Source organism: Bactrocera dorsalis, chromosome 5 (assembly GCF_023373825.1).
Source record: "Bactrocera dorsalis isolate Fly_Bdor chromosome 5, ASM2337382v1, whole genome shotgun sequence".
NCBI lineage: Eukaryota > Metazoa > Arthropoda > Insecta > Diptera > Tephritidae > Bactrocera > Bactrocera dorsalis.
The window spans coordinates 62,633,837-62,655,667 of record NC_064307.1 but is presented as its reverse complement, the minus strand read 5'-3'; the positions used below and the strand labels follow the sequence as shown (position 1 = coordinate 62,655,667).

The window sequence follows — 21,831 nt, the reverse complement described above, 5'->3', positions numbered from 1 at the left end:
AACATGGACAAAAAACTGGTATAAAGACAGTTTGGCATAATCCAATACAGATAAAATAGTAAAAAGAGAGAAATACGAACACACAATAGGTGTAAAATAGATATACTGGCATAAACTAGTACATCCGAGCACACAACTGGTATAAAAGTACAGATAGACGTAATTCAATAGATATGTAATAACAAACAGTCAAACCAGATTAATAGGGGTAACAAAGTATATTCGAACATACAACTGGTATAAAGTCATAGACTGACATAATTCAATACAGATAGAAAAGGAGGACTATACGAACACACAACTGGTATAAAGACATAGTCTGACATATTTCAATACAGATATAATAATAAGTGGCTAATCAGCATTAATTACAGTGACAATATGTACAAACAACTAGTATAAGGATATAGAATGTTATATTATAACGAAGTAGATTCGAAGAAATAACTGGTATAAAGTCATAGAATGACATAATTCTATACAGATAAAATAGTAAGTGGTTATACAGCAATAATGGCAGTGGCAATATGAACTAAAACTGGTATAAAAATATTTAGTTGCTTATTATAAGTATGTACGTTCGAACAAATAACTGCTATAAATCAAACACACCAACACAATTAAATATACATACATACTAAGTCGTTATACCACCTTAAAGAGAGGGAAAATTCGCAAAACAACTGGTATAAAATGCATAGACTAACAAGTAAATGCTAACAAGTTGTTATACCACTACAATAAGGTTCATATACACTCTTGTATTAAATAATATTTTTTTTTTTTTTGAAAATTTATTTGAGTCGACAAGTCGCCTACAAAAATATTCTTGCGATCACCCTGTTTAGCGCTTTATCGCTCCTGTGCGCTTGACAAACAAACTGAAAATGGTGATTTTCTTTCATTTATCATAACAAAGTTGCATAAAAATTTCCCTTATCGCACTCACTATGAATTACAAGCCACTATAAACATTTATCATATATCAAATGTGTCATAACTCGTTCCAGCTGAAATTCCAGCACATAAACACCTGCTGTTATATTTTATATGTGCATATACTTGTATAAATATATATCGTCACCTAAAATGCAAAAAATAGATCAACAAAAGGAATCGAAAATCGCTGTCAGATGTTATAACCATTTTATAACCAAAACATGAGTCAGTTATGAGTAAATGATAACCGATAAGTAACCATTCTATAACCTAAACTCAAATTTTGTTTCATTTTGAGTGGTTCATATATCGTTTTTCCTGTAAACTTATGAAAAGTGATGTTACCATATTTTGCATTTTAGGTGACGATATACATATATGTACATATGTATATATGGTATTTTTCGGTATGTAAAAATCAAAAGCAACAATTTTATTGTTTAAAAAAATAATTATTACAAATGAATGTGAAAACATATGTTTGTTACATTACCGGATTATTTCACACTTTATTTTTTATTATTTATATGTGTGAGTATATTAACAAGTAACATACATATGTATGTAACATAGAACCGATTTCGCTTAAATAAAAATTAACAGATTATGTATGTATCTTATCGCTATCAGTTTTGGCACATGAAGCGCTTAAATAGCTAATTGCTTGAGTGCACAGACACAGCTTGCTGATCAAGTGTGTGCGTGTGAAGGTGAGCGGTGTCAAACACTCAATGATGTCATAAATCATGGAGCATGTGATTGACAGCAAAGCTTAAAATTCACTAAAAATAGATAAAAAGTAGATGCATAGGTAAACACATCTTGCGTTATGTACTTATGTATATACATATATACTTGTGCTTATATCCTTACTTATTTTTGAGTGTTGAATGTGAAATTTCATCACTCGACATATTTTGAAATTTTACTTTCTGCTGTTTTTTATTAATGAAATATTTTTCTCATAAATCTCTCATGTTGAATCAAAAACATAGGGAGAGTGGTGTCAGCTGTGTAGGTAAGCTGGGCATGCAAAGAGATGGTTAGAGTCATGCGGCAACTCGTTGCATGCTGGAGATATATTTGGTATGGCGGGGTCAATTCTGTATAAGTAGGACTTTAACCTGCTGGGTTGACTCCAAGAGAGAGTCGGTCAGACCTGGCGACCATATTGGTGCGGCATAGTTAAAGATCAGCCTACCGATTGCCTTGTATGTGGCCAACAACGTTTCTTGGTTTTTTCCTCATATCTTATCGGCTAGCTTAACAGCAACGGGGAGAGTGCACTACCCTGCGGTAGCCCTTGTTAAATTCTTCTCAGTTTAGTATTTTTACCCCGAAACAGGACGGATAATTGCCGACCACTCAGGGAGTTCATAGTCCATCTCTTCAACCCTGTAGGTAGCGTAGATTTTGGATGTCCTCAAGTAGCATTGAGTGGTTAACTGTTTCAAAGACTTTTGACAAATCCAAAGCTACGAGTTTCGTCCTCTCAGTGTGGTTTTTAGTCGGAGCCATAAAATATCGGTGCCTTTATGACACTAAGTGCTGTGGTGGTGCTGTGTACTTTACTCAAACCTTGCTGGTGGTTTGTTAGAATCAGATGGTAAGTGAAGGTCGGGAGTGGCAAGTGTCAAGTGTCACTACTGGGGAGAGAGGAGTTATCGGGCGATAGAACTCAGCCTCGTTTTCGGATTTCCCAGGTTTCAGTAGTGGAAACACACTTATGATTTTAGCTACATCGGGTATTTGAATATTGGTCAGCGACAGGTTGAGGACATCGTTCTCGTTACCGGAACTGACCCGGATATTTTCCGGCAAAGGACTGTTTTTTCGAAGATCTAATTTTTAGATAAAGTTTGTCATCTCTGGAGCAACTTTTTGCAATAGGCAAAGCAAATATTGTATATCTATTTTGTGTCCAACCCGGGCACGCAGGAATTCTCTCTATACTTCACCTCGATTAATACATGCAGTGGATGGAGCCATCTTAAGACCTGCGCAGGCCTTAAGACTCACCGGGTGTGAAAAACGAGTTTCGTGACCCCATGTTGCCAACCGACATTCCCCGCGAGTGACTAACAAAGGATTCCTACGATCCATAGGAGCTCAAACAGGCAGCATGACTCTCTTTCTGATCAGTCCCCCAACCCTTATCCCGCTCCAATTGTCGTGCGAAAGCCACTCAGCAACTCCTGTTTCCTCGCAGAATCTATACAGTGCAATATTGCACTTGCTGGACCACACGTGAGTGGAGTTTGTCGTACGTTTCCCCATATTGCAGGAGTCTGCCCACGCAACATCCTACAGTGCTGTCACCAATCAAGTAGTAGAGTAGTTCCCGTGTATAAAGATAAAAATATGGAAGTGGCTAAATCAAGACCGCTACATATAACTACTCTTTATAGGGCCTCCGATGTTTCCTCAGAGTATTACAAGTTTCGTTGGAAATTTAGGGTATATTAAATTCCGTGTATAAATAATTGGGCCAAATGAAGCCTTAAGAGATTGAAAGGACAGATGCTAACAGCTGGTCTTTAAAAAAAAACATAAAATCCCTAGCTTTCCTAGATATCAAGCTAACTTCGTAAATTAGTGAACACAATAATGATCTACAGTATCACAAAAAATTATGGCACACAATCAAATATAATATTGCTATTTTTCTTCATTTATCTTTATATTTAGCATTTCATTTCTGCTGACTAATTTTAGCAAATCGAAAATGATAAAATAAAATGATTGAAGCTATCAAGTTTCACACTTTTCAATAAAAATTATATACACACACATAGCCTATACGTGACGCATGTGCAAATAAATAAATTGTGGCAAGTAAAACGGTTGCCCAAAATTGTTGCGTATACACCAATTTAATTGATTGTGAATTAAATTCAATGGAAGCGTTAATGTGTGTTGACGATTGCTTATGAAAACACCATTAAAAGCAGCGCCTTTGATTTGCTATTATTATGACTATTGAGCGCTAGTTATGATTATTATTATTATTTATATTGCAGCTTTGTGGTTTTTATTGAACGCCACTTTATGCTGGATATCGCTAATGCATTGATCAAGTATGCAAAGCACAACACACTGTAGGACCGTAAGCAGATATTTGTATAGCAAATAGGCGCCTCGGTGGCAATTATTTATGCAAATCTAATAATTACATTGTGTAGTTAAGTGCACGGTAACAATTTCAGTATAAACATACTACAAAGTATGAGCAAAAATAGTAAGACTTTTGAATTTGAATTTCGAGCAGAACCCATTCGTCGATATATACAATATTATTTCTAGGTTGGTATGACTATCAGTGACATCTGTGCCAAACATCACAGCAAAATAATCATTAGTGTTTAGTATACTGATACTGATGACCAACACGTCAATAAAATATAGAAATTGGAGGAAAAGAGGATCTTACTGACATCATTGGAATATCGGAAGGATCAGTGAAAACCGTTTTGAAAGATCATTTGCACGATTGCTTCCAAAATCACTCAATATCATGAAGCATATTACATAGGCTGCTATATATAGTTCTGGACTAGGCAACACTAAGTGTTGCCAGGTGCAATCTGACATTTCCATTGGAAAGTTTGACATTTTTTAGCATAACATCACTCAGAACGTTTTGTCATTTAATCCTGAATTGTTTTATTTACAGGGAATTAAAAAATTCATCTCGGCTAAAAAATGGAATTAACTCGTGAAAATTTTCATGCGATTATTTTTCACAACTTTCGACGTGGATTGTCACGACAAGAGTGCATCGATGAACTAAAATCTTTGTATGGCTATGAAGCACCATCCTATAGAACTGTGAAAAACTGTTACAACGAATTCAATCGTGGCCGACGCTCGCTCAAAGACGAATTTCGTGAAGGTCGTCCAAAAACAGCCGTTGTGCCAGAAAACATCGATGCCGTACGTGAACTGATAATGCAAGACCGTCATGTAACATACCTTCAGATAGAGGCATGCCTATGCATTTCTCCCACCAGCATACATTCGATATTGCATGAACACCTGGCCGTAAAAAAGGTTTGTTCTCGTTGGATCCCGCACAATTTGACAATCGCTCAAAAAAGGCTCGTGTGGATTGGTGTAAAGAAATGCTGAAAAAATACGATCGCGGTGCTTCAAAAGACGTTTACAAGATCGTCACAGGTGACGAATCATGGATCTATGCGTATGAGCCCGAAACAAAACAGTAATCGACCGTGTGAGTCTTCCAAGACGAGCCAAATCCAACGAAAAAAAAAAACATTTTCGTTGATAAATATTCCTAATTTCATTATTAGACCAGAAATATATATAGCAGCCCTCGTATTACTGTCGATTAGTCTTGGATCTATGCTTACGACCTGTAAAGAGACGATCCATCGGTTGAATATCGTAGCAAAGGTGAGCCGAAGTCGAAAAAACCCAAGCCAAGCGGGATTAGTTTGAGGAGCCGACATAGATTATGAACAAAGTCTTACTATTTTCTATTTATCTTGCCGATTTTTACCAAAGATGCGATAATAATCGTGGACTAACAGATCTACAGTTTACTAATTCATCACTCGGCTCAACAGTTCCTAAAAAGGCAACTAAGGATTAGCTCTAACATATAATATAATCAACAGTTTTGAATTTTTTTCCCAGTTTAGACTTGTCAGCAACATGTTTCCTAGCAAGGGATAAGATTGATATTATTTTTTTCTACCTAGAACAATACTATTCAAGAAAATATCATCACTTTTGCAACACACTGTACATATGATCTGCAGACAAAACGAGCACCAGCGTTAAGTGGTAGTTACAATGAGAACTTCGAGAAACGGTTTAGGATTTCTCAAAGCTCTGTAGAAACCAGACAGCACTTGTCTACACAGGTGATGTGTTTGATTTCAGTTTCTGACTAATAGAAAAGGTTACAGACGTCCCTCGGCAGGCAATGTGAGATCTCAAGCTTCTCACAAAATCAATTATTTGCTCAAAAGCGATTCAAAATTTATATGTCGTTCCATTTCTCGGCCCACAAAAAGCAGAAGAAGCTGCTCGTTCAAGATAACAACAGGAGTGATGTTCATCTGAGATTCTTTCAAGTTAGTCATCTGAAGTAAACAAGGTTAACGACTTCAAAAAGTATCAAACTCTGACGTATGTAGCTGACTTGAAAAATGTTTCCTAAAAATGTTACGCTCAAAAAACCCCTTTTGTTTCAAAAACAACCGAACCGAACTATACAAAGTTAAAGAAGTTACAAACAAAGGTAAGCGAGTCTATATCGCAACTAATTTAAATATTCAGACTACACAGTGATATTTCACAGACATGGATTTTGTAATGAGAGGTGAATAGCTATCAGAGAAGGCATAAAATCGGTATATTTACTATAAATCGAACGTTCCATTCCGTCGTCTGATTCAATTACAATACAGAACTCGAAGTGTGAACTATATATCTTAACGAAAACCAAGTAAATGAGCCGTTTTGTACTAAGATAAATGAATTTAGTGCCGATAATATAACTGACGACATGATTGATTAAACTCGGTTAAATTTCAGATTTGAACTAGAAAAGTAGTAAGGTAAAAAGCCGTTGTATACATTGTACAAACATATCTTCAAACACTAATCTCTTTGTACTCAGCAATTGGCCATCTACAACGATATAAGTAGCTTGACCAGTTGATTGCAGAAGAAGCGTGAGTGGATTTTTGTGGTGAGAGCATTGGCCACGGGATGATAATAAAATCCTCAACCCAATATTGGCAGTGTTTACATACGCAGCAGGAAGGTGGGTAAGCTATGTGAGTGCTGAGTTGACGGAAGTGTGTGATCGAGCAATTGAGCACAAAATAGTATACATATAAAAGAAAAATTAGGAAAATTTGCTGAAGTGTGACTAGTATTTTTTGGGTTATTATAAAATGGGTGGGACGACATGATTATATTATATACATATGTACTTAGAAATGTACAGATTTGTCACGCTTGAAATATATTTTGGTTTAATGGAAATCATACGATAATAAAATGCATTAAAAAACAACGGTGTGAGGCTGAATGTACAAGAAAGCACCAAAGCAATATTTTGATAATATAAAATAAAAAAATATACACATAACCTCAATTTTATTTACTAAAGTTATTGAGCCTTGACGATTTTTTTTAGGCATGAAAAAACATAAAGCAAAACAGCTAGGATGTTACTAACTCGAAAATTTTAACCGATTAATGCTTACCTAATCCATTAGTAATTACGATAATCTATCTAATCTGTGGTTATTTAACCAGTTCTTACCTTTTTATTACCTAAAATTAACCATGAAATGACTATTTGATTAATAATTTCATATTTTTGTGGTATTAACGAAAACTATGTCTGAAAGAAAAAATAATTATATCGATATTTAAAATATTTTTTTATTATTATTATTTATATTAAACATTTAATGTAAAAAATATCGATACATGTATGTCCTCGATAAGCTTTATCGCACTATATAAAGTTTTTATTTATTCTATATTAGAAACTATGCAGAAAATAATAATCGATTAATGGTCAGCTAATCCAGTAGTAATTACGATAATCCATCTAATCTTTAATTTTACAACCACAGTTTTTTATTGTAGAAAGAAAATGAACCCTGAAGTTGCTTTTTGATTAATAGACACGTACCATTGTGATGTTAGTGGATGTTGGCTGGAAAAACAGCGGCTGTTTATCGATGTTTATGGAAAAAAATTTAATATCGATAACTTTAGTAACACCACATTGAGCTTTTATTGATTATTAACGAATTCTTAGCAAATGTTTGAAACTACAAACAAATGTGTATATCGATATTTATCGAAAAAGGTTAGATATTAGTAATCGAAAATTTAATCGGATTTTTATATAGAATTTGTATTGATTATTAGCGCATTCATAACAAATTATTGATATAACAAACAATTCTGTATATCGATATTTAGAGAAAAAATTTTGAAAGTTTTAATCGACAACAGTAGTAATTGTATATCGAGTTTTTATTGACTATCACAAATTCATAATAAATGTTTCAATTACAAAAGGTTCCGTATATCGATATTTATCGAAAAATTCTGGATTTTGTTATCGATAATTTTATAAACTGTACATCTATTATTTATATATTCCTAGCGAGCGAAAATAATGTTTGAAGTAACAAGTAATTCCGTATATCGATATTTATCGAAAAGATATCGATATTTTTAATCGACAATATTAGTAAAATTTAGTTTTTTATTACAAGCGAATTTGTAACAAATGGTGTAAATACAAAAGATTCCGTTTATCGATATTTATCGAAAATTCTGGGTATTTGTTATCGATAATTTTAGTAATAGTATATTGATTTTTTATTAATTACTAACGATTTTGAAACGAATGTTTGAAGTAACAAACAATTATGTATGTATGTATATCGATATTTATCGGAAAAAGTTTTATGTTTGTAATCAATAATTTTAATGACAGCAAATTATGTTTTTTATTATAAACAAATTTGTAACAAATGTTTGAAATAACAAACGAATTTGTGCACTGATATTTACTGAAAACTGTTTGATATTTGTAATCGATAACTTTGGTAACAGCATATCAAATTTTTATTTATTACTAACGAATTTGGCACAAATACATTAATATATATTTTTGAACAATACCTGACTAGCGACTAGCTACTAAGTTCTATTGCATTATTTTATACCACATTTCCATTTTATTTTAGCAATCACTTAGCCCACTTTTATTAGTTGAGTCTTCGAAGCGGAACTAAAAATGTATTGTTAAAAAATGTTGAGATTTTAGAAGATATGCAATGTTTGGTAAACAACAAATATTTATAATTGCTATTACCGTTAAAACTTATCGATAACAAAAATATATCGATAATGTACCAAATCGAAATTTAAAACTTATCGATAACACTATCGATGTAAATTTAAAACGTATCGATAATACTATCGTTGTATTTGTGTTGCCGATAAGTTTTAAATTTTAATTTGAAAAATTATCGATATATTTGTGTTATCGATAAATTTTAAAAAGTTTTTAAGTTTCCAAATCGAAAATTTGTATACATATGTAATTACTAACATCCACTACACACATACTTCTGCCTACTAAAACACCATGCGCTTCCCGAACACAAAATTTTTGTTATTCATACAACTCAGAGTCGCACCAGAAGTTAACACTAAAAAAAAACCTTTTTTTTAATATTTTAATTTCGTTATATAATTGAAATCAGTTATAAAGATTTATTTTTGAACATCTGCATAAGTCTAGAGTTTAAACATTTGTATACGAGTAAAACTGTTATTCAAAATATGTTCCAAATGTCATACGAGTGTGGACAGTCGCAAGGTATGAACGCCACTTTATATTGCTTATAGCAGGAATGCACAAAATTCAGCGCAATTTCATGAATATAAGTTGTTATTTATCAAATTATCACTCAATTTCCATTGGATTGAACTATAATAATAAAGCTGCTGTATAGAATTCTATGACGTTCACTGAATGCGCTTGGCAACTGAACTGTACAGAAATCCATTCACGGCGAGTATTTGAGTTGTCATTATGAATTAAAGTCAAAAGTTTGAAACGAAAAGAAAAAAAATAATTAAAAATAATAATCTTAAAAAAAAAAGTAAAGTTATATAGTGAAAGAAGTAGAAGAAATCGCAGAAAGATCTAATGAAATCTATGCACACATCTTCAAGTTTTGACAACTATTGCTGTCATGCGTTGGTGGCATGACAAAAAAGCGCATAAAACAGAAACGAGGTCAACCAGCACGCTGTTATGGCACTATGTATATACGTATATAAATACTTTAAGAGGAAAAAGCGCACTTAAAGCAAGCGGTTACCGATTGTCACATGCGCAATATATATTTATGTGTATTATATACTCGTATATATTTCGCCGGTCAGCTGAGTGGTTGCGGCTTAAACGGCATTAACTGGCGTCGTCTAGCACCTTGACAGGTGTGTTAATGTGGATTTGTCAAACACGTGCTTGACGTAAATGTCAATAATTTTTACAGAATGCAGCTGATAGTGAAAGCTGTGTCTTAAACTCTCAAGTGAAGTTATCAATTTCGAGCGCTGAATCAATAAGAATAACAAATAAATGAAGAGGAAGAAAACACGTGAACTGCGGCGGCACCGAAGCTATGATACCCTTGACAGCTGCATTTCAAATAGCCGTGAAAGGGCATAAACAATTTTTTTCTAGACTTTGATCGGTCAGTTCAGATGGCAGTTATATGCCACAGTGGACCTATGTATCTGAATGATTCGCTCAAAGATGCTGTTTTGAAGAGTAATTCAAACACAATTGAATTGGAGATTCAAATTTCAATTGGAGTTGAACGAGTTGGAGTTTCCGCAAGAATGTAGAGTGATCCTTGCGCAGCCTCGTTCTGGATGACCAAGTTCCACCAATGGTCGTTCATAGGCCAGATCGCTGGAATTGGACAGCTGCAATGAAATTACGCACACAATTAAATTAAGTAGACACTGGTCTCCTTCACAAACTATAACTCACCAGGGGCGGACGGCATCTTCCAAGTACTTTTGTGCAAGATCTCTTGACAAGTCAAGTCGCTATTAACGCCAGAGTGTATAGGAAAGCTGAACCGCCCATCAGTTTGCAACTCTGTACACCTGATCTGGGTGCCGGGGCATAAAGGGATAGCCAGCAATAAGATGGCAGAGGAACTAACCCGCTCTACGGCGGCTTCCAAGATTATGCGACCAGAACCATGGATTGCGTTGGGGTATCTTACCATGAAGGAGTTGCTCTGCACGGAGGAACTGCACTGGCAACAGGTTAGCAACTCTGGGGACGTAAAAACCTAGCAAGATTTAAAGATATGATCAATGTCCTCCGAGACAAATTCCGTCTTCTTGTCACGGTTTATACTGCGCACTGCAAGCTTAAGAAATAATTGTCCAACACGGACATAGCCTCCTGTACAAACTGCCGATTTTGCGACATGGAACCGGAGTTTTCAGAACACCTGTTTCTAGATTGCACAGAAATTTGTAGAAGCAGGCTCAAGGCCCTTGGATTAATCTACGTGGACAGGGAACACATCACATTCATCACGCTCAGTAAGTTCCTGGAATTGTTCGGAGTGCTGGACCTTTGTGACTCAATGTGATGTAGAAGAGGGTACAATAGACTATAGATCGCAGTGCAAAACCTCAATTAATTTCTGTCTATCTATCTATGTACTATTGAGGGTATATAAAGTAGAATTAAGATAAATAAGAACTTATAAAAATTGAAAAACCAACATTTTGGGAAAATCCCTTATAGGTATAAAGTACTTAACAAGACATCGAAACTCAAAATTCCGCATGACAAACAGATAACAGCTGATTTAAAAGTTTTACAATCTTTGCAAGAAAATGTTGCATCTAAATTATCTCACTTTTTATGTAAACATTGACCAAGCCTTGTAAATCAGCAAAGAGAGAAAGTCTAAGGAGCTTAAATTTAAGCCTGCATATACAATTTTAAATCAACAGTAAGTCACATAAGTATACAGATATTTATTGTATACAGATTGCTTACAGCTGGTATTATTTTCTTTTAGAAATAGCTGACATTATGTTTATCTTAATATTCTTCATGTTTACATGTGGAGTACAAGATAAGTTTTTTGGATTCTATTCATTTATCTTTCGAGTGGTTTGGAAATTCTTTGTGCTTTGAAAACCTTGAATATTTTCGACTGAGCTACACTCGGCGAGAAATGCTATCAACTAATAACCCCTGATTACGATAACAGTATCGAAAACAGTAATTAGGCAACTTCAAATGTGGCGATAAAAGTGTTATGTCGCGTTTAGTAAAATTAAGTAGCTGGCCAAATAAAATTCAACGATAACACTTAATAACGGGTGATCCAAGTAGAGATACTTTTTTCAATAGCTTTTGCTTGACATATCACGCGTGAGTCGTGTCAAGCTGTCATGTTATTTTTGTTCGACATTGTTTGGCATTTCATCGTCTGAACAACGTTTAGAAATCGTTCAACTTTATTTCGAAAATTCTCGTTCTGCAAAAAATGTGTTTCGCGCACTTCACTCAACTTATGTCAATGTAATCGGCCTACTGAGCATACTACGAGTATGCGCAACACCATCACCCATCTTGAGACCCAGTATTCATTATTGGATAATGAAGAAGCTTGCTGAGAGCGTTCAGGCGTTCAGGAAGACCGTAAAGAATTAATGCGGCGGCGTTCGCAGTAACTCGGACTGACGTATGGAATGACTTGGCGGATTTTACGTCGAGATCTCCTAATTGAAAGCTTACAAAATAGAACTTGTGCAAGAACTGAAGCCGCTCGACTTTCCCAAGCGACATCGCTCGCTCTATGGGCTCTTGAAAAGTACTAAGAAAAATCACATCAATTAATGGATTTATTGAGACAACACTTCGGTGAGCAGATAATTTCACGTTTTGGGCCAGTCGATTGGCCACCAAGATCACACCACTAAACTTTTCCCAATTGAAAGCCTAAAGTTTATGCAGGCAATCCCGCTTCAATTCAGGCCTTGGAAGGCCTCAAACGAGTCATCGAATATTGGACTCAACGGATGGATCAACTGAGACGTAGCCGCGGCCAACATTTAAAAGAGATAATCTTCAAAAAATAAATGCCAAAGAATGTTCTTTCGAATGATAATAAACATTCCCCATTAAATTTGAAGTTTCTGTGTTTTTTCTTAAGAAAAAGTCAAAATGGATCACCCCTTACCAAAAATTAATCTTGCCTGTCCCATTAAATAAACCAAAAACATATACAAGTGTCGACAAACACTGAAAAACTTTCAAATCAGCAAAAGAGCATTTTTGTATAAATCAAATGACAAAAGTAAGAAGAGCTGAATTCTTCCGAAACCGAATATTTACATACATATACAATTCCTACAATACACATAGACGTGTCTAACCAGAACAATGGTTCGAAATTACTTAGGGAATGTTTTCTACCGCCACAAGAACAACAACGCGTCCACGTTACCGGAGAACGAGGCACTCGGATTTCAACTCGTCTCATCATCGTGATAATTTATGTAGTATACATAAGTATAATATATATATAAACCTATATCTATTTCGATTAGTTTAGGTGTTACATATAACCGTTAGATGAACAAAACTATTATACTCTGTAGCAACATGTTTCAGGAGTATAAAAAGACGATGACATTGGATAAATGTTTTCAATATACAAATTAATGTTTATGGCTGGTAGCTTTCAAGACACATACATACATGCATACAAATTGTATATACAAAAATACGCTAGCAAAAAGACACGCGACTTAACACATTGCACGGGGTGCGGTGTAAGATGTTTATCAAATGGTGAAATATGTGAATGTCAGTTAGGGAATTCCCATTTTGTTTTTGCACGCGCGATTTTTTAAATTTTATAACCTGAACAGTTTGCCGCTAAGTACAGTGTGTCAAGAAACTCTTTACACACTGAAAAAAAAACATTTTTTGACTTTGCATGCAAAAATAACGCCTTTAGTTATTTTTTTCAATATTTTTTTTAAAAAAAACTTTATTTTTTTATTATATTATTTTTTGTTAAAAGCACAAAAAGAAATGTCGGAGATCATATAAAGTATATATGTATGTACATACATATGAATAAACGATCTGAAATTTTGTACACGTCTTTCTCTCTAACAGAATCTGGACATTCGTCAGAATCGTCAATATCTAACCACTATAGCTACTAATATATAAATTTAAAATTTTTATTATTTGAATTTTATGTTTATTTTAATTACTTTTAACCATTTTGAGTGTAAAGTAATTAGCTTTTATCTTATTTCTTTATAACGTTTTAAAATATATTTTTCCCTCCCTGCGGTATTATTTGTTGGCACTGTTACTATATGTATATGTACCTATATATATAATTTCTTGTATATATGTACATATGTATGTATATGCTCACACGCCTACACATTAAATATGCCTACAAATCCAGATACATACATATGTATGTATATATGTATGTACATACCTTTGTTAATTGTTGTTATCACATCACATCACCTCTTCTGTTGCTTATTTCGTATTTTCGAAATACAATTTTTTGTTGTTGCTGCTATCAGGCAAGCTGTCAGCTGTTAATTACTTGCTTTCGTAAGAATCTAGAAGGTGAATAACACAAGAATACGTTACAAGTGAAATGCTGACTCAAGCACAGGTATTAATTACACTAGTGATCACAAATTTATTATATTAAGCATAAGAATATACATATTTTAACTTTCAACACTTTCGCCTTCGCTGACACTACACTTTTTCTCTTATTTGCATGACGTACAATTTGTGGTGTTATTTTTGTTTTGTTTCACACGCTAACGCTGGTGTTTTATAATTAGTGATTAATTTGCAATTTTTTTCTCTTTTTTACTAAATTTTCCTTTCAATTTTATTTTTTGTCTACTATTTGTCAATCTGAAATGAATATTTGTATTTTTTTTTTGCACAAAACTATATACTTAAGAGCACACAACAAATCTACGTTTGAATTATTGAAATTTTTTTTTTACATAATTTCGCGCTCGCCGATATTCCTCCAATAATCAAAACAGCAACAACACAACAGGAAATACTAGTGACTGCGGCGGCGATAAGTGCGAGTAGATAGTGCGGGAATATTTATTGCCAAACGCTAGTAAAGGCAGCAACGTTGGCGTTGGCCACTCAAGTGCATATGTTCTTATGTTATTATATACATGCATACATGTATACAAATAATCACCAAATATAACTGGCGGTAGATTGGACTTTGTTTTCTCTTTGGTCAGCAAATCTATTAACACAATAATTTTAATTGAAAATATGGCAAAGCAATTGCCTACTTATTACGTGTATAACTTTTTTAATAACGCTGAATCTTGTCACAAAGAATGAAAACTTTTTCACTGCGAAGGTAACGTCGATATATTTACCTAACGTTTCGATTTTTTCTGGCACAGCACAATGCTATCAGCTGTTGGGTTAAGTAAATTATTATTTTGCGAGAATTGCGTTAGAAATGTTGGTCACGGCACAATGAATATGATTAAATATATGTAGTTATTTATGTATATATGTACACTCGCGTTTAGTAACAAATCAAACAACCAACTCACAAAAACTCAGACAACCGACTGCTGCATTTGACGACCCAGTCATTGTTTGCTGTTGTCACTTTTATTCGCTAACATTTGCTCTGCGCGCACTGTGCTGCTGCTAGCTTGCGCTCTGGAAACGTTTGTAATTTTTGTTATTTTACTTTTATATGCGATTGGGCAATATGTAGATATGTATATATACATATGTAGATACTTATATAAAAGAATCGTTGCAGAATTACGCTCTTATTAGTTAGTGCACTCTTTTAAAGAGCTATGTTCTCTCTTATGCTTTTAATCAGCTGATCACAAATATTTGTCAGGGTATAAACGAAGAAAATATAAGTTTAGAAGCGAAGTAGAGTATTAATTAAAAATTAATTTTACTCAAAGTGTGATATTGATTGATTTTTTTTTTTCAAAATTTCTTTATTTAATGCAAATGCTTATTTTAAGCTTAACAATTGTTCAATGGATCTGTTTTTTAAGCCTAAGAATAAGTTATAAAATCTTAAATCTATTAAAAACTAAACAAGCTCAAACAAGTGATTGTATGGGGCATAGCTCTTCTTTTTCAGCGTATTTGATTGCAGGAACGTACTAAAATATTAACCGATGGATTTGGGTGAATGATTGATTTGACATGCAAATATCGTAAATTTTCATCCTCAGTAATTAAAATTAAAAATATTTAACATTTACTAACAAACATTTAATAAAAAATAAAGCATAAATTCTATATATAACAAATTTTCAGCTAAAAAAAATATTTTTGAGAGATTAATAAAAGGGTTAAGACAGCTTTCATAACAACATATCTGCTTTTGTAAACAGCTGTTATTTTTCTTGCCTCGTCTTATAACATTTCGTAAACAAAATAACCGACAGCAATAACCTCAAAAACAAAATGAAGAAACACCATAGTAACCGTGGCGAAATAAATAACTTCAACAATTTTTCTTCATGATTTTATTGAACAAACAATTTAAACGAAAAGCAAAAGTACTACGTAACATAAGCCAGCAAACTTAATGAAATGGATAAACCGCAAATGATCGAGCACATACAACAGAATGTGGACTACACCATTTACGATGTGAAATGGATACCATGCTCTGCGAAATTTGTGGTACTCGGCTCAAAGCCCAATAGCAATGGTATTTTGCAAATATATGAACTGAATGAAGCCAAAGCTGAGAAAATTAAGCAAGTTGTCAAAAAGACCGCTTTCAAATGTGGCACTTTTGGCGCATCCAGCCTACGTAATCGTCATATGGCAATTGGTGATTTTGAAGGACGTATGCAAGTACTGTGAGTCCATGTAAATATTTCTATTTACAGTAAACTAACTTAATTGCGCTTTATACTTTCAGCGATTTGGAGCGGCCAGATTTGCCGGTGTACAATGTTGAGGCGCATAAGAGCATTATAAATGCGATTGATGCCATTGGTGGCAAGCAGTTGGATTGCGGTGCACCAGAGATTGTCACAGGCAGTCGTGATGGCGCCGTGAAAGTGTGGGATATGCGTCAGGGCTCGGCACCAGTTGTGGATATTAGCCCAGAGACAGTAAAGGGCGACGGCATAAATCGCAATGAACGACGTGACTGTTGGGCTGTCGCTTTTGGCGATAGCTACAATAATGCCGAACGCTGTGTGGCTGCTGGTTACGATAACGGCGATCTTAAACTGTTTGATTTGCGACAACTGGCCGTGCGCTGGGAAACAACACTTAAAAATGGCATATGTGGCATTGAATTCGATCGCGCCGATATACCAATGAACAAAATGGGTGTCACTACACTCGAAGGTGGACTGCTGGTATACGATATGCGTACGCAGCATCCAACGAAGGGATTTAGTTGGGTAGAAGAACGAAATGCCGGCCGCAGCGTTGGTTCAAATGGTGTTATAACGGGACCTAAATCAACGGTTTGGGCTATAAGACATTTACCGCAAAACAGAGATGTATTTGTTTCTTGTGGGGGTACGGGCTCTATACGTTTATGGCAGTACGAGTATCCAGAAAAACGACGTAAAACTGATGCGGATGAGAACGAAATTGGTGTATCGGGTACAATGCAAATGTTGCATGCGTCAACGGTATCGTCGCAACCGGTACATAGCTTCGATTGGCATCCCGACAAGTTGGGTTTGGCTGTGTGCGGTTCGTTCGATCAGTGTGTGCGTGTTTTAGTGACCACGAAATTAAATTTACTTTAAATAAATATTAGCTGTATTTGAAATACATTTTTTTTTTTATTTTAAAATATGAACTTGCATTTTTTCTATACGTAAACACATGTTTAAACTAAAATATTATCAGCTTGCATTCATGCGCTGCTTAACCGTCGCTGTCAGCGTTTCGAGTTGCGCTTTCAGTACCGTTAAAGCTTCTTCATTTTCCGGCCACTTCTCATTAACTTTCGCCGTGGCACGTAGCACAGCCTGCGCTGCAAGACGTGCGGAATTCAGTTGTGATGTAATCATTACGTCGGTTTCTTCTGGCGCATGCTCCTTGGTTGCTTCCAAAGACAATTCGCAGGCTTGCTGACACACTTGTATCACTTTGAGCGCATATGGTTGCTTCGTCGCCCACTCCAGCTCCTTGGTAGTATACGCATTCACAGCTTTAACCAGCTTTTGTGCCCTGTTGTGAGGTGTGACAGCAAGTAGTGCTGCCAATTCCCATACTTTCGGTTCGTTGCCATGCTTTATACATTGCTGTGCCATTAAAGTTATGGCTTTCTTACGCAAACGCTCCTGCGTTTGACCTTTGGCGTCAGGTTTGCCTTCCACAATGGCACCAATGGTAACGCAAAGCACCTCCAAGTCCAGATAGCGATCCTTCAACTCGCTGAGACGGTTATAGGCATTCAGCGCGTCTTCTAGATTACACGTATCCACGGAGACAATCATAAAGTTTTCCCAAACCTTTAAAAGTAAAAATAATATATGTAAAAGAAAAGCATTTCTCAAAAGAAAATGTGTTTACCTTCCAGTTGTTGTAATTACACTTCAACGATTCGCTTAGGACTTTGTGTGCGCGCAGTTTATCGCCCAATTTTACTAGCGCTTTTGCTAAGTTATTCCACGATTCGAAACCCAATGGCTCGATATGTGTATATGTTATATATGCGTGCACGGCGAGCTCCCAACGTTCCAGTTGTATGGCAGCGAAGCCCAAGCGTAGCCATATCTTCTCTTGTAAGGGATTTATCTCCACAGACTTTTCCAAATGTGGTATGGCTTCGACATACTCTGCTTTACGGAAATAATATGTGCCCCAGTGTGCTTGCGCTCTGCCGCTAGTATGTTTGGAAAACTCCCACGCTGTTGCATAGCAGTTGGGATCATCAATGGCATCGCCGAGCAGACAATGCAACAACACTGTGGTTTTCTTCTCTAATTCTTGTCTTATTATTTCGGCGGCCTTATGACGCAATTCCAGCTTCGTATAACATTGGATAACTTCGGCCCATGCTTGTATTTGCAGATAAATATCCAATGCCGTTTTTGTCATACCCAGTGACAACAATAACTGGCAAAGCTGCATTTGTACTTGCCATTTGGGTTGTAAGAAGCCAGCAAATGCGTAGGAGAGTCGCTCTGGTAATGTAAATATGGGCCCGTCAAGTAATTTAACGGCACCTTCACACTGCTTCCAACTGCGCTCCACTGTGCGGCGCTGATTCGACTCTTGCACACAATTAAGCAGCAAAGCGGATTGGCGTACTTGCAATGGTCCATGTTCCTGATATAAAAGCGTTTTTATATATGGCTCGAGTTCTTCATCAGCAAGACGATCTTTTGGCTGCGAACGTTTGAGTTGTTTACTGAAAAAATATATTTTACATATTACTAGAACGGATAAAAGAAACATAAAAGCAATATTTACACTTTTGCTAGCACCAAAGCCTGTAATACGCTGGGCAGTGTCATCACTTCGTTATCTTTCGGCTCAATAAAGCGTATACGCTCAAGTCTTGTGTCGTCATCTAAAAGCAGCAATTTGGGTATATTTGTTTTGCCGTTGGTGGCCTGCGCCAATGGCAAATCACTGTTGGTATGTTGTACTTTTAAACAGAGTTGTGGCAACGGTTTTTGCTGAAACTTCGTGCGCACACCAAGTAACCCTATTTACACAACATTTAGTTTTAAATGTAACAAAATATATTTTAAAGCAAATACCTTCCACATTCAACACTATACCAAACCGTTGGCATAACTGTTCAAGCACACAGTCTGCTTTTTGTGCACGATGAAATAGTAAATAACTATTTCCAATCTCTAAGTAAAGTAAGGCTTGCAGCTCTTTATCTTGTATGTTTTCAACATTTTTCAAAAGACTCTCTGCCACTAACTTAAGCTGCTCATATAAATTGCCGGTTAACTCATCAATTACATTCTGCTGTATGTAAATTAAACGCATATGCCACCATTGCAGGTACTAAAAGTGTAAACCAAAAGATTGCTTACTATAATTAAGCAATATTATGAAATTAACGCTTGTACTTACCAATGAGTCCGGCCAATACTGACGTAATAAATCTAGAATTTCTTTTGCTAACACTAACAACTCGCCCAGTTTGACATTTGGATTTATTTCTTCACCATTTTCCATAAGCCGCTTAAAAGGATCATATTCTTCTAACACTTTTGTTTGCAAAAAATTGCTGAACTCCTCCAGTTGTTTAAAGGGACCCGTAAAATTGTTTTGCACGAACAGAAGTGTCAGCTCAACAGCATGACAAAGTAGTGTATCCGCTGCTTCTAAATTTGGCTCTGTTGTTTTGTTAGAACTCCAATTATCTAAAATGCTTTGTAAACGTGTCGTTGTCCATTTACAAGACCAAAGCTGGCGCAAAGCTTCTGTAGGCAAATCTGTTAGCAAGAGATAAAGCTATTAAGTGTCTCACATGTAAAACAATTTGTTAGGAAAAATACCTTCCAATTTAGTAATTTCATTGAAATTGCACAAATGATACACATTGAATGGCTCAGCACTCATTTTCAAAATCTTATTTTATTTGGTTTGTTTTGAATATACGCTCAAATAACAAAGCTTGGAATGTTGCACGTGCGTTTTTAAACGTTTGTTTTCGTTTAATTTTTTTTGCCGAATGTAGTCAAATCAGCTGATAAGTTAGAGAACATTATGACAACAGAAATCGAGAACTGTCTATTTTAACCTTTGTTATATGGGTAACTTTTATTAATGTAAATTAAATTTTCTTACAAAACAAAAAATTAAAAATAATGAGATCATTTATTTTCATATAACATTTATAACACTTAAAAATCAAAATGATAAGAATGAATAATATTTAGCTTTTACCTATGTATATAATAAATATATAACGCTTGTTTGAAAAATTACTTAAGATCATGTTGCTAATGACTTCAGTATAATGGAAAATAAATTAATGAAAACTAAAACAATAATGATCCTTATTTTTTTTTACCTATACCGAATTTTTAAATTACTAAAGAGAGTTGTGTATTTATGTTATAACCGATATACTATTCTTAAAAATTTACTATTAATATTCTAATGAAACTATGAAATTATGTCGGTTTAAATATGTCTCGGAAGTTACTTGTTCCATTATTTAGCTAAATTTACATATATAAATAAGTTTTTTAAAATTAACTTTGGTGACAAACAGATTAAAACGTATTTAAGTTCTTTGAATTTTTCCTTAAATATGTATGGTTTTCACTATAATACATCAACTGATGTACACGGCACTAATCAAATCGAAATGCAGCAATTACTTCCATAATAAGATTACGGTGCCTGCAATCATCTATTCCAAATAACTGCAAATCCAAATATGTCAACTCTAAGAACTGTTCTAACTCAATATTATGCTCCGCAAACAAATCCATATAAATTTCCAAGCCAACACTTGCGAGTAGGGCATATACACTGAGTGTTTCATTTAGGAAGCTGCTGCTAAAATTGGACTCTGAAGCATCAAGATTTATTTGTCCTAACGCGTTTTTTAAAAAGTCCACATCTTGTGACTGCTGTAACTGCATTATTTCACTGCAATAACTGTCGAGCCGTGCGGTCTGGAGTAGAAAGATAAAAACATCCGTGTAAGGTGTACATGTACACGCATCACTTATTATAATTTGCATCACTCACCTGCGACGTATTCATCAATGTTGGATTGTTCGCCATTGTATTTATTTTGCAATGCTTTGTCGTGAACTTAAAATGTGTAACTAACAGGTTGATGATGGATTTGAAGAATGTAAAATCAGGTAAAATGACAACAAGAACAAAAATGAGGGTTACCACATTATTGACTATTTCTTTGCCGAAAAAACAAACGTACTCGTAGCTTACACAACAGACTTTTTACTCTATGCATTTTGGGAACTTCCAATTTATAAATAGTTTATTTTTTTTTAATTATTTTTATTTAATTAAGATAAAGTAATTTTTAGTTTAATTTTTTTAGCACATTTTTATATATGATATGGCAACATACTACACGTGTTTCCGAATACAAATTTTAAGTTAGAACCGCTATACCAAAAGCCGTTATATAAAATAATATTTCTATTGCACAATATTATTGAGACACAACAATTTAGTTATGGTAACTTTTTTTTTTATTTTATTGTACAATGCCTTCTAGTACTTATAACTTATTACACTGTTCACCTGAATGTATTGAATTGAAA

General features: G+C 34.8%; 3 protein-coding genes and 1 long non-coding RNA gene across 4 annotated transcripts; 1 reads left to right on the top strand and 3 right to left on the bottom strand.

The window, feature by feature from the left end:
* Nucleotides 1-1,413: 1,413 nt before the first annotated feature.
* LOC125778623 (uncharacterized) lies at nucleotides 1,414-15,285 on the bottom strand. Its single transcript, XR_007422828.1, has 3 exons — nucleotides 14,968-15,285; nucleotides 14,031-14,160; nucleotides 1,414-1,721 (listed from the first exon to the last, which is right to left on the bottom strand). It is a non-coding gene; the product is annotated as an uncharacterized LOC125778623 (long non-coding RNA).
* Nucleotides 15,286-15,888: 603 nt separating this feature from the next.
* Nucleotides 15,889-17,402, top strand: LOC105224012 (dynein axonemal assembly factor 10). The gene is made up of 2 exons (XM_011201971.4): nucleotides 15,889-16,443; nucleotides 16,506-17,402. Exons 1-2 carry the CDS (start codon nucleotides 16,169-16,171, stop codon nucleotides 17,353-17,355), a joined length of 1,125 nt encoding a protein of 374 aa, XP_011200273.2. The 5' UTR covers nucleotides 15,889-16,168; the 3' UTR covers nucleotides 17,356-17,402.
* LOC105224010 (tetratricopeptide repeat protein 27) lies at nucleotides 17,346-20,645 on the bottom strand. The gene is made up of 6 exons (XM_011201970.4): nucleotides 20,080-20,645; nucleotides 19,652-20,016; nucleotides 19,324-19,582; nucleotides 19,031-19,268; nucleotides 18,128-18,968; nucleotides 17,346-18,066 (listed from the first exon to the last, which is right to left on the bottom strand). Exons 1-6 carry the CDS (start codon nucleotides 20,141-20,143, stop codon nucleotides 17,455-17,457), a joined length of 2,379 nt encoding a protein of 792 aa, XP_011200272.2. The 5' UTR covers nucleotides 20,144-20,645; the 3' UTR covers nucleotides 17,346-17,454.
* A 150-nt stretch (nucleotides 20,646-20,795) lies between these two features.
* On the bottom strand, nucleotides 20,796-21,598 carry LOC105224009 (uncharacterized). Its single transcript, XM_011201969.4, has 2 exons — nucleotides 21,287-21,598; nucleotides 20,796-21,210 (listed from the first exon to the last, which is right to left on the bottom strand). The coding sequence occupies exons 1-2, from the start codon at nucleotides 21,320-21,322 to the stop codon at nucleotides 20,884-20,886; spliced, it is 363 nt and encodes a 120-aa protein (XP_011200271.1). The 5' UTR covers nucleotides 21,323-21,598; the 3' UTR covers nucleotides 20,796-20,883.
* Nucleotides 21,599-21,831: the final 233 nt, after the last annotated feature.